Here is a 13,569-nt window from a genome sequence, read left to right on the forward strand (position 1 = left end):
CCCTGGAGCCCCCATACCACCCCCAGACCTCCAGAGTGGGCCTTCCCCTCTTCCTGCATGATGACATCCAGGAGGAGAGCTGCACAGAGAGCCCAGCCCCCGCTTCCACCCCTACCCCTACCCTAACTCTCCCTGCTTTACCTCAGCTCCCAGCATCCATGTCCAGGTAGAGGCAGGAACCTCAGGCTGGCAGAGTGCAGAGGGTGGGCAGGGAAGCCGGAGAGAGTGTGGTGTCTGCTGGGAAACGTGGGCAGCACTTCCCACCAGGACCAGCTGCTCCTCTGCAGCCTTCCTGCTTGGCTGGGCCAAGGCCGGCAGCCCCACAGCCTGCACACGGTCCTGGCCCACCTGCTGCTCCTCCCAGGTTCTCAGGGTTGGTTAGTGGCCAGCAGTGGGCACAGGTGCCAGCTTCCTGTGGAGCTGGGCCCCACACCCTGGGACCCTGTGTGAGGGGCCAGAGGGGGCTGACTCTCAGGAAGCCTCTGGTGGGCAGATCTGGCAAAAGCTCTCAGAAGGTTTAGAGATGCTAGACCAGCTCTTGACTCTAGTATAAGCACCCAGCTAGCGAAGTGGAAGGAAAAGGGCTTTGGTCCTTGCCAGAAAGCATAGAAAAAGCTGGCCAGGTAGAAGGCAGGGCTCTACACCTGGTCTTCCAGGGAGAGGTGGAGGCAGCAGAAGGCGGTGGGGAGGGACCCAAGAAGGAAAGCTGGAGGCTGGCCTGTGGAGGCAGGAGGGAAGCAGACTGTTCACAGCTAGTCAGCCCTGGCATGCCCAGGGAATTGCACCTTCAGGAGTGCTCCTTGGGCCATGTGGGTTGCTTCTGGCAGTGCAGATTTTGGATTCCCACTACCAGACTCACTATTTCACACCCTCCAGGTGTGAAGGGAATTTTCACAACTCGATTGACTCCACTGTGCCCTAAGTTTTAGAACCACCAAATGAGACCATGTGGTGGCTCCAGAGCCATTGTTGCACCCAGAATGCCAGGTCCACCAGACTGTGGCCTTTCCCAAAGTGGGAGTCACTTAGTAAACTTAAGAGTCCTCGAAGTCTCAGCAAGAAACAAGGGACAATCGGGAGCAAGTTCTCCTAGACCCCTGGGAGGCATAGAGCATGGATGGAAGGAGCCAGAAAGCTGGTCAGGGTCCTCAGCCACATCTCAGCCGGTGCTTCTCAGGAGGGAAGAATATGTTCATGCCAGCACTGAGTAGTCTGGAGATGGTCCTGGCTGTCAAACCTGTGTCTGACGGTGGGTTGTTACTGGCATCTAGTGTGTAGAAACCAGGGATGCTGCCACATCCTACAATGTGTAGCACAGCTCCCACAGCAAGAAGTCTCCAGCCCCAGTGTCAGAAGAAGTCTCCAGCCCCAGTTTCAGAAAATATCGATTCAATCTGAGGCCATACCAGGCCACTGGGTTGGGCCATCCAGGCTTCTCAGAAGTCAGGGTGCTCCCCCAGCTCCATTTGAAGGCTGTGGTATATTAAGTGGGGAAATTGGAAGATGAAACTCACACTAAATTGAAGTTAATCAGTAAATACCATCAAAATTTCTGCCTCATTTTGAGGGAATGTCTAACATCTAGCTTTGAGGTTCCTGAGGTTTTGTGACCCTGAGAGCAAACCAAATGGTTTCCCTACACACTACCAGCATGTCACTGCCCCCCCACCCCCAGCCTTGTTCTCAGTGACTCAGCTAGGAGAATACAAGAAGGGGGCTGGGTGGTGGCACACCTAGTTGAGCACACATGTTACAATATGCAAGGACCCTGGTTCAAATCCCCAGCCTCTACCTGTAGGAAGAAAGCTTCGAGAGTGGTGAAGCAGTGCTGCAGGTGTCTCTCTGTCTCTCTCCTCTCTATCTCCCTCTTCCTCTCAATTTCTGGCTGTCTCTAGCTAATAAATAAATAAAAATAATTTAGAGAGATATAGAATACAAGAAGGAGGAGGTCAAGTGGTGGTGCATTCAGTTGAACACACATTACCATGTGCGAGGACCTGAGTTCAAGTCCCCGATCCCCACCTGCAGTGGGGAACGCTTCATGAGCACTGAAGCAAGTCTGCAGATGTCTCTCTTTCTCTCTCCCTGTCTCCCCCTACTGCTCTCAATTTCTGTACTATCAAATGAAAAATAAAGGAAAAATGTCCACTGGGAGTGGTGGATTTGCTATTCTGCCCCAACTATAACTCTGGTGGCAATAAAAAAAAAGATTTTTTTAATGAATACAAGAGGAAACAGCTGATTTTGAAGCTTCCTTTGCGGTTCAGTAGCCATATGACCTCCCACAAGTTCCCTCATCTCTCCAGAATTCAAGTACCTTAGTGCTCCATGAAGAAAAGCACAGCCCGTACCTGGTTAGTGCTAGTTCTGCACTAGGGGTGTGAGTTAGCTCCCAGAAGAAGGAAGGTGAAGCAGTGGGAGGAAGGAGTGTGGGGAGGCGGTCAGAGTCTGCAGGGGAGTAGGGAACCCCCAGATACCTGGTCTCCACAAACAAGGCGTGACAGTTCAGAAAGCATCCAAGTGCAGACAGTCCCTGGAAACGTGCCGCTTCCTCTGCTAAGAGCCTCGTGTCCCTCCATTTCTAGTCTTCAGAGACAAGCCTTAGTTAGAGTGGCCCTGTCCAGCACTGCATCTACTGACCTCGCATGGCTACTTAAATGCAGAGAAACCCAGATAAACTCAGTCATCTGGCTCCTCGATGACAGTGCCCTGTCCTCACATGTGGCTCATGACTCTACTTCTAGCCAACACGGATACAGAATGTTTCCCTCATCACAGAAACTTCCACTAACGTGTGCCAGTGCAGAGAATTTTGATTGCTTTGCACAGAACTGGAATTTTCCTTCCCCTGTTTCTGTCCAGTCACTCCACCAACAAACGAACAGTAAGAGCAACATAAACCAGAAGCTACCTGTCATTAGCTTCCACTCCTTTGCCCTCCGAGCAACCCCAAGTGAGGCCTTAATGCTGGCCTTCCTTTGGAGATGAGGAGACTGACTGAGAATTTGACAAGTATCCAAAGCAAGCAATGACACTGCCAAGCCTACAAACTGGCCAGGCTGAGAGTTGAACCCAGTTCCACCCGATTCATAACCCACTCTCTCTGTCAGCCTGCTGCCCCACTCACAGCCACTCACTCAAAGATCCCCGAGCCAGTGAGCTCAAACGGTGAGCCAGCTCTGCCCCTCAGACTTACTTCTCACTGGCAGCTGAAGAGGAGGAACCTACCTGAACCTCCAGATTTGGCTCCTGGGTGAAGAAAAGGAAAATAGCTCTGCCCACATGTTCCCATGGTCCCTGTATTAAACATGTTCTTCCCCTGCTCGTCACAGGGGACTCTTATGTAAGTCTGTGTCTGCAAGACACTTCAAATGCAGCATTTAAACAAAGGTGTTAAAGATTTAAAAATAAACAAGAGAATGATGACAGAAGCCACTCTCCCTGCAGAGTCACACAAGACAAGCCAGGCGAGCTGTCCTAGAGTTGCCAAGGTAATTGAGCCCTGTCATTTTTGTGAACTGGCCTCATTCTGAAAGAGCTGCTGCGCTACTTGCTCTCTAGCCTCTGGCCTAGCATGAGTATCCTGACGAGGTTTGCCTATCTCTGCTTTCAGAAGGTAAAGGTGTGGACCCTCAGTTCAGACCCCAGCTCCCCTGTGTCCTTCTTGTAGGCTCGGGAAATTTATGTAACATCTCTGGGCTCAGTTTTCACCTCTGTAAAATTAAGCTTCAACAATAACAACAAAAAGGGCAACAACAACAACAAAAAAAAATGGCCTCCAGGAACAGTGGATTTGTGGTGCAGGCACTGAGCCCCAGAGATAACCCTGGAGGCAAACACAAAAAAAATGAAATGACATCAGGGAACAGGCAGTGGCATGCCAGGTTAAGCACACATAATATGAAGCTCGAGGACCCATGAAAGAATCCTGGTTGGAGCCCCTGGCTCCCCACCTGCGGGGGGGTTGCTTCACAAGTGGGGAAGTGGGTCTACATGTGTCTATCTTTCTCCCTTTCTGTCTCCCCCTCCCTCTCAGTTTCTCTGTCCTACCCAAAAATAAAAATAATGGCCATAGGAGCAGTGGGTTATAATGCTTTCACCAAGCCCCAACAGTTACTCTGGAGGCAAAAAAAAAAAAAAAAAAGGAAGGAAAGAAATGACGTCCATGCGACTACCTACAGTGTTGCTGATGCTCAGATCACCCTACCTCTGCTGAGCCCCCATCTATAGCCCCATGATGTCATGGGACCAGTAGTTTCAGAGCTAAGAGGGAGTGGCATCTTCTCAACAGACAACACCTATTCAGCGCCATGTAGACAACCCATCAACATGCGAGTTGCTTGTTATCAAGAGCCATTCAGGGATTGCTTGGGCGCCATTTTGAAGGGGGTGGGATCGAATGTCCCCTCTGATTGCAGACTTCTCCAAGCAGACGAATGGGGATGGCTTTGGCACAGGCCACCAGAACTTAATACAAGTCAACAAGGAAGGAGCAATCAAAGGGCCCACTCAGAGCATGGACCCTGGTTCCTAATCCATCCCCAAATGATGGTCAGCTCCAGATTACAGGGTGAGAGAAATTATGGTCCTGGAGTGGCATTCCCTAGTTCTGGCAACGTGAAGCAGAGGGCTGGTGATTGGTCACATCCTGAGGCCACGTTGTTCAAAGTCGGGAAAGAGGAAGCTGTCAAAATTAGAGTAATATTCGAGAGGAATGATAAAAAGAGGTTATCAGGAAGCAGGAATGTGGTTCTCAGGGAGAAGAGAGGTGAGACAAAGCTGGCTGAGAGACCTGCATTCTGATACAGAGTGGGTCCCATCTGTTTAAAATTTCATTGGGGGATTAATGGTTTATAGTAAATATAGTTGTTGGTACATGTGTAGACTTTCTCAGTCTTCTGCAGAGCACTAACCCCCCCAACTAGATTTTCCTTCACCATTTTGCATCAGGACCTGAAAGCACCACCCCGAATCCTTTACTTTAGGGCCATACACCAAACCCAGTCCAAGTCCTGCTTTGTGTTCCCTTCTGTTCTTATTTCTCAACTTCTGCCCATGAGTGAGACCATCCCATATTCATCCTTCTCTTTCTGGCATATCTCACATCACATGATTCACAACTTTCTCAGCCATTCATCTGTTGTTGGATACCTGGGTTACTTCCAGGTTTGGGTTATTACAAATTGTACTGCCATGAACATGGGTATTTGCAAATATTTTTGGATGATGGAGTTTGGTTCCTTAGGATATAACCACAGAAGAGAAATTACAGAGTCATGGGGTAGGCCCACTTCTAGCCTTCTGAGACTTCTCCAGACTGCTCTCCACAAGAGTTGGGCCAGTTTACATTAGTGGGTCCCATCTTTTTTTTTTAATATTTATTTATTTATTTATTTCCCTTTTGATGCTCTTGTTGTTCTTTATTGTTGTTGTAGTTATTATTGTTGTTGTTATTGATGTTGTCATTGTTAGATAGGACAGAGAGAAATAGAGAGGGGAGGGGAAGACAGAGGGGGGGAGAGAAAGACACCTGCAGACTTGCTTTACCGGGGGCTCGAACGGGGATCCTTATGCCAGTCCTTGAGCTTAGCACCACGTGCGCTTAACCCGCTGTGCTACCACTCGACCCCCCAGTGGGTCCCATCTTAATTCGAACTTCTCACCCTCTCAGAGGTGTTGTTAAAGTTTCAGGGGCTCCAACAGGCCGGGCTAGCGTCGCGGCGGTAGAGAGACTCGGGGACACACGCCTGGGCTGGGAAGCTGTATATCTTTATTCACGAGCAGGCAAACGTGTGCTCTCCTGTCTTTCTCCTCTGGTGGCAGAGAGAGACCCTTAAACTAACCACCACACAGAACTCTCCTGCATCCTTCTCCTCACGCAGCGACGCCAAGAACTCTGGAACTCTGTAGGGGTTCCCTTGGGGTGGGGACAAGCGGCCCGCGAAAGTAGCAGGGGCCAAACCAATTTTTCTGGCGGGGGGAGAGCTAGACCAAACCAATGTAAAGCATACAACACAGAGGAGGACCAGCCAGTCTTTGCAAGCCCCCTGGGACCGCCTTCTCATGAACCCATTAGAGATCAAGGGGAGGGAGCCAAGAGCACTTCCTAGCTAGGCAGGTGTCTCCAGAGTCAGGATCAAGCCTGGGTTTGAGTCCTGACTCAACCATCACCAGCTGTGTGACTTAGGCTAGTGTGTTAACCTCTCAGAGCCTCCATTTCCTCATCACCTACTGGCTGTCCCAGAGATGGTGATGATAGAGAAGGAAAAGGAGGGTATTTAAAAAGATGGTGGTGATGATGAGAGTGATGGTGATAATGAAGATAACAAAAGTGAAGATGGGGCCAGGCAGTGGCACACCAGGTTGAGTGCACATGTTCCTGTGCACAAGGACCCAGGTTCAAGTCCCCAGTTCCGACTTGTGGGGGGTGAGGGCGTTCATGAGCAGTGATGTATTGCTACAGATGTATTTCTCTCTCCCTCTCCCCCTCCCTTCTCAATTTATTTCTGTCCTATTAGAAAAAAATAAGCCATGGAAACAGTGGATTCATTGTACAGGCACTGAGCCCCTGGCATAACCCTGGTGGCACAAAAAAATTAAATAAATAAAGGGGTGAAGATGCTGATGGGAACTGGGTGTCTGATGATTATGCTCAGGAGGAACAGAAATTGGATGGTGAATATGGAGATGATCAACAGAGGGAGCCTCCTGTGGTGTCTCTGAAGAGTAGACTGGAGTACCGTGAGCTTGAGCAACCCAGCTTCTGTATCACTCCTGTCATGCCTCAAATGGCAACCAATATCCACAGCTAGCAGAAGTATTCTACCTCACAGGGCTGTGCTGTGGTGAGGGAGAAAGCAACTAAGGCTTGTGTTCTGTTGGCTGCATCATAACTTCTTGGCGAGCTCGTGCTGTCATCGTCAGTGATACTGTTGTTGGTGGAGTGTGTCCCCCTTATGTTTAGGATCATTCCTCTTTATCCGGGGCTGGCATCACCGGTGTCACCGTCACTGCCTTAGTCAGCACTGGATGCCGTCCACCCTGGCCCACAGAGCTTGTTTCCTTCCTTATCCCTCCTGCCTCCTCTGTCTTCCAGTGTCTAAGTCTCACAGGGCATTAAGGCCAAGGGTTCCCCATGGGGTTCTCCTGGGAGATGGGCCTCCTGTATTCCTAGATCTGTGACTCAGGGTGGGTGTGAAATAAAGACCGTGACCTCACCCTCCTGAAAGGATGCCCACAGAGATGGGTCTGTGCCAGCCCTCAGTGCCAACTTGGATGAGCTCACCTTGGTGCTTGACAACAGGGCTGCCTTCCCACCTGGCACTGACAGTTCCACAAAGCTATAGGCTGAGTGCCCAGAGCTCAGCAGGCTGTGGGGGGAACCGTGGAGGGTCCTAGCTGACCACGGCCACTCCGAGGCCGTGCCTTCCTAACCTCTGCCTTGCCTTTCAGAGATCCAGACAGCAAGGCCCACAAGCCCCTGGCCCTCGGCGTGGAAAACGACCGTGTCTTCAATGACCTATGGGGGAAAGGCAACATGCCTGTGGTTCTCAACAACCCGTATTCAGAGAAGGAGCAGGTAAGGGCGCCCACTCACCCACACCTCCCTGGATGCTCTCTGGAGTGAGCATAAAGGGAGGAATGTCAAACCCCAAACCAGGCTGAGGTGGAAGTCAGTCTTGGCAGTGGGGAGGGACACAGAGTCAGGAATGCATCTCACTGGATACAGATTTGGGTTAAGTTTGGTTTGGTTTGGTTTGTGACCTTCCCATTGTTCAAAACATAATTCTGTCTCTGCCAGGAAAGGCAGTCCTATGGTTCCACGTTTCAAAAATATAAAAGATACATTGTGAGATATTTTTCTCAATCTCCAAACCCCAATCACAGTTTCCCTCCCCAGAGGTAAAAACAATATTGGTCATTTTATTGTGGTCCTTTGGGTGATATTTTATGCAGAGACAAATATAAACATATTATTTTACAGCTTTACAAAAGTGACTGTGTCACTTGTCAACATATCCTGGAGATCAATCTAAATTCATTAGGTAAAAAGAGGCTGTACTTATTTTCACAGCTGCATAGTATTCCATTGCGTGATTCTGACATGATTTATTGGACCGGTCTTCCACTGTGGGCACTTGGAACACTGCAAATATTTTGCAGTACAACTGCTGTAATAATGGGCATTGCATGAATACTTCCTGCACAGGCAGGTTTATAAATAGAATAAATTCTTAGAAGAAAGTCTGTAGGGTCAGAGGTCACACACATTTGTAACTTGGGCAGAAATTGTCAAATTTCTCATCTTAGAGGTCTTGCCAGCCTCCTCTCCCTCTCCCCCTCCCTCCAGCTAAGTAGGAGAATGACTACTTCCTTACATCCACCAGCTCTGTGTATTATCAAACTTTTTAGTCCTTGCCAATTTGCTTAGATGTGTTTTGACAGCTGAGTCAGTGCTGCCTCCTGAGGGGGCGGGATTTGGCTCATGATCAGCAGTGCCTTCTGCTCACCTGCCCAGGCACTGAGGGACCAGACCGTAGCAGCTGTGGAGAGTGTGTGGGTTCCCCTCCCACCTCTGCCTCACAGGCAGGTGGGCTGGCTGCGGCGATGGCCCCAAGTCATCCCAGAGAGCACGGCAGGTTTCCTCCTTCCTCTCTCTCCCCTGCCAACTGGCCCCAACCCCAGGGCGGTAGAGGCCAGGAGGCCGAGTTTTAGCTCCGGTGCTTAGTCCAGGCACAGTACCTTTCAGCACCAGCATCTCTAAGCAGTGATTGACAGGCTGTGCAGAGCTTCAGAGGGAGGTGGAATATTCTAGAGCCTTGGTGGGAAAGGCTTCCTTCAGGTGGCTGCCACTGGCCCGGGGCCTGAGAGCACAGAAGAATGCCACAGATCCATGAGTATGGATTTTGTAACCCGCTACCTTACTGAAGTAATCGATGATTTCCAGTAGTTTTGGTAGAATTATTACTTTTTTTTTGGGGGGGAGGGTCCTCTGAGCATAACAGCATATCATCTGCAAATGGTGATAATTTAACTGCTTCCTTTCCAATATGAATCCTTTGATAGCTCTTTCTTGCCTGATTGCATAGGCAAAGACTTCTAGGACTATACTAAACAGAAATGGTGAAGTGGGCATGCTGGCGTAGTTCCTGACTTTACGGGTAGGTCACCCTCTCACTTGCCAGTTACTCTGCTTCCTACAGAGACACCCAGGAACACCTGACGCCTGACATGACTGAAGGCTTTCCTGCAGACTTCTGTTATGCTGTCCTCCAAACTCATGGCCACCCCGTGACCATGAGGGCACTACACTCATGAATGATTCAGTGAATGAAACTTGAATCTGCTTTCTTAAGTTAAAATAAAAACCGTTGTCATAACCCAACCCTGTTTGAAGTCAAGAAAGAAGGACAGAGCGAGGCAGCCTAGGTCCAGATCCAGGTTTTACAGAGTTGCTTAGGTCTGCACTCTTGTCTTCAGAGACAAGTGGTAATTACTCTTTGAATTTGTTGACAGTGTCTCAAAACATTTTATGGATATCATTATTTACACCCCCACTCTGGTCACATTCAACCTATATTATTTTCTCTTAATAGTTCATTTTATTAATTTATTTTGGATAGAACAGAGAGAAATTAAGAGGGGAAAGGGAGAGACACCTGCAGATGTACCTCACCAGTCACAAAGCTTCCTGCTGCAGGTGGAGGGTGGGGGCTTGAACCTGGGTCCCTGCACTTAACCTGATACACAACCACCCTACTCTCCTCAGTCTGTATGCTTAGGGGTAATAATTGGCCCAGACTGGGGAGCAGCTGCCCCCTCCCAACAAGGCATGGACCCTCCTTGAACCACAGTAGCCCCCACTCCCTAATGCACAGCGCACCTCTCAGTAGTACCTAGCATCTATTTCTTAAATTCGTTTAGCTGATTTCCTGCTGAAAGCATAAAATTTAAATCTCTTTTGTAGCCACATCATTAGCAGACATGGCAGATAGAGTTAGACCAAGGAGCTCAAGTGTCTCTGAAAAGATTTTAAGACTTACACAAAGGAATAATGTGCTTGGGTATTTATTTTGCAACCAAGCATTTGTCCTGTTTTGAAATTGCCTTTCCTGCTTTCCTGACTTACTGCACTTATCTGTCCCTTCTGGGTTTCAGGCTTTTAACTGATGGTCTGCAGTAGCCCTAGCAACCTGGGGAAATGGGAGGCCTTGACAGCACCAGAGAAACCCTCAAAGTCACTGCTGAAATCGGAACAGTGACAGGAGACGACTTTTCCTTTTCATTCCATTGGACACTGACCTCCCAAAAAAACACAACCTTGAGCTTCAGGCCCGGGGACTTAATATTGGGAACACAGCACTTAACTTAATATTGGGAACACAGTAGGACTGACCAGTGGACCACTGGCCTTCTCTGCAGGCCATTGTGATGAGGTGACCAGTGTCTCCGCATGTGTGCTGCTGTAACAAAATCCCAAAGGTTGGGTACTTAGAAACAAAGCTTTTGGGGAGTCGGGCAGTAGCCCAGTGGGTTAAGCACACGTGGCTCAAAGCGCAAGGACCACCAAGGTTCCTGGTTCGAGCCCCCAGCTCCCCACCTGCAGGGGAGTCGCTTCACAAGTGGTGAAGCAGGTCTTCAGGTGTCTATCTTTCTCTCTCCCTCTCTGTCTTCCCCTCCTCTCTCCATTTCTCTCTGTCCTATCCAACAATGATGACAATAAGAATAACTACAACAATAATAACTACAATGATGAAACATCAAGGGCAACAGAAGGGAATAAATAAATAAAATACTTAAGAAAAAAAAAAAAGAAACAAAGCCTTTCACACCTCATGTGCTGGCAGCTGGGAAGTCCGAGATCAAAGTACAGGCAGGTTGGTGTCTTGTTTGGGGGCTGCTTCCCAGTTCTTAGACAGGTGACTTTATACCATGTCTCCTAATGGCAGAGGGCCCAAAGGGTGTTTCTGAAATTTTCTTTATCAGGGCACTAATCCCACTCATGAGGGCTCTGCCCTACAACACCATCACCTGTGGCTTTGGCTTCAGTGTGATCTGAGAGTGGTGGGAGACACAGATCTTCAATCCACAGCAGCCAGAGAAAGGAGTTCAGAACTTGCCTTTAAGGTCTTCTCTAACATAAAATTCCCAGGACCTTAGCAACAGAAAGAGGAAGACTTGTCTTCGTGAGGTCAACTACCAGGACTTGGAGACTCCTGGTCATATAACGCACATAGCACCCCCCCACCCCTCGTATCGGCAGCAGATCCAGGGCATAGTCTCGAGACCTCACCACCCTCACCACCATCACCACCACCCCAACAAAGGGACTCAAAACTACTCACCTGCAATGCCACCCCAGCTCTGCTGTCTGAGCCTCAAATTTCCGAATGCTTCCAGAAGTAGAGCAGAAGTGGGCAGAGACCCTAGCTGTCAGTCACATGAGTGCCAGCTCTGGGTTCAGGGGCAATTCCTTTACTTCCTTTAGGCCTCGCCTTAGCTGCAGCTCAGAAATGCCCCCCAGGTGGACAGTGTTCATCTTTCCTGGCTGAAAGGCCAGCTTCCAGACTCAGCCTCTCCTGTGCCTGCTCCAAGCCACTGTACCTAGAGCTCCTAGAATGTACTTCCTTCCTCCCAGGAGTAACCCACTTCTGTGGTGAGGGTAGTATTGTTAATAACACAGAGACCCAGCCGCTGAGTCGGGGAGATAGGAGTGGAGGAGCAGCTAGTCTGCATTGTCCCAGAGGCCTGGGCAAAAGGCAGGAGAGGCTCTGCGGGGCATTCATAGCACATACCACACCCTATTTTTTTCTTTATTGGGGGATTAGTGTTTTATGTTTGCCAGTAAATACAATAGTTTGTACATGCATAACATTTTTCAGTTATGCACACCCTATTTTTCACCCCTCTGGGAGTACGGACCAAAATTCTTTATGGGGCGCAGAAGGTGGAAGGTCTGACTTCTGCAATTTCTTCTCCACTGAACCTGAGTGTTGGCAGATGGATCCATACTCCCAGTCTGTTTCTATCTTTGCCTAGTGGGTTAGGGCTCTGGGGAGGTGAGGTTTAGGGACACATTGGTGAGGTCGTTTGCCAAGAGAAGTCAGGATGGCCTCATGGTAGCCTCTGTAACTTGGTAGCTAAAAGGTAGTAGAATATAAAGCAGGACAAATTGTTTAATAAACAGGAACCTATAGAATACAAACTAAAGGTCTTCATGTGGGAAGAAGCTAAGAAATCTATTTAACACCCCGTTGCAAATCAGATGTGCTATGTGTTGTGAATGAATCCGTCCCCCCAGCACCAGATGTTCATTTCATGTAGAGCTCTGGGGTGGAAGCAGAGATGAACAAGCAGTGTCCTCCTTGCCCTTGGGCCCCTCATGAAGACTGTGAGGTGACAGACACATGGACAGTGCAGTCAGCCCTAAGACAGAGGAGATACCTCTGTTCTGCAAAGGTTTACCAGAAGAGGTGCCCTTTGACCTGACTTTTGAAGGTGGCATAGGAGTTGCCTGGAAGAAACTGGGGATCGTAATTGGGTCTCTGAGGTTGTCTTCTGTGTAACACCACCTAGGACACAGGCTGGGTTTGGATATTGTTCTAAAGACCCCTTGCACACCAGCCCTCTCACGTGAGGGAGCTGCCTTCCTAGATAGCATATGACAAACTTCGGCCTGTCCACTCTCCCTGCAAAGCCTTACAGTCTGAACCAAACCCTCCTGGTTCCCTTCCTTGCCCTTACCTGCCTGGTTTGCTTTCCTGGGGGATGAGGGGAGAGTGTGCCCCACTTGGGGGCAGACCATCTATTTTCAGAAACAAATTCAGCCTCAATCTAGTCCTCAGTGGGTGCAAGGGAGAGAGGGTCCCAGGCCTGGGCCCAGAGTGGGTGGATTTCCACTCAGAGCTCTCCCCTCTCCCCAGCCTTGCTGACAAAAGCCGCCAGGGAGTCAGAGAGCTGATTCTTCGGTCCCCACCACCCCTACCCCTACCACCTCATCAGGAGCCTGGCATGTCTTCACCTCTGGGGACCGAGGGCTTGCTGGCTGCTTTCAAAATGTCAGAATCTGTTGAGAAGCTTTTCTGTACTTCAGGTGAGTGTCGGCATCACCTCAGCCTCTCCAAGAGCTCCAGTTAGGAGGAGGAGGCAGGCGCCTGCTTCTGGGTTTGACTCCTCCTCAGTCATCAGGATCAGAGGGCTCAGGACCCCTCTCTGAAGGCACAGGTGCCCCAACTGGCCAACTAGTGCTGGCCCAGCTGGAAACCAACGGTGGGTGTGGTCAGCCCCAGCTCCAGCTGTTGGGAGGGATGGCAAAGCAACAAAATTCTATCCCTGCCTTGGGGAGACCTTCCTGTGCAGCCCCAACTCTGCACACAAATGAAACAAGACTCAAAATAGCACCCACAGTGGTGGAAGCTTCACCCCTGCACTTACCCACCCATCTCATTGGGACCAAGAGCTCAGCTCCAGGGTCAGCCCAGGCTCAGCCTCCTCCTCCACCACCACCCGGTGACCTTGATCAGAGAACTAATTTGTGTCTGGGCTGAGCCTCCACTTCCTAATTGGGGC

The 13,569-nt window shown here is 49.7% G+C and overlaps 1 protein-coding gene across 1 annotated transcript in view; it reads left to right on the forward strand.

The window, feature by feature from the left end:
* The window catches only part of NOS1 (nitric oxide synthase 1), a 177,343-nt gene that overhangs the window by 96,348 nt on the left and 67,426 nt on the right, over window positions 1-13,569 (forward strand). Inside the window, exon 3 of the mRNA XM_016190669.2 lies at window positions 7,453-7,579. Within this exon, the coding sequence (XP_016046155.1) occupies window positions 7,453-7,579 (127 nt within the window). The remainder of the gene's footprint in view (window positions 1-7,452; window positions 7,580-13,569) is intronic.

This window comes from Erinaceus europaeus, chromosome 6, assembly GCF_950295315.1.
Source record: "Erinaceus europaeus chromosome 6, mEriEur2.1, whole genome shotgun sequence".
NCBI classification, from domain to species: domain Eukaryota; kingdom Metazoa; phylum Chordata; class Mammalia; order Eulipotyphla; family Erinaceidae; genus Erinaceus; species Erinaceus europaeus.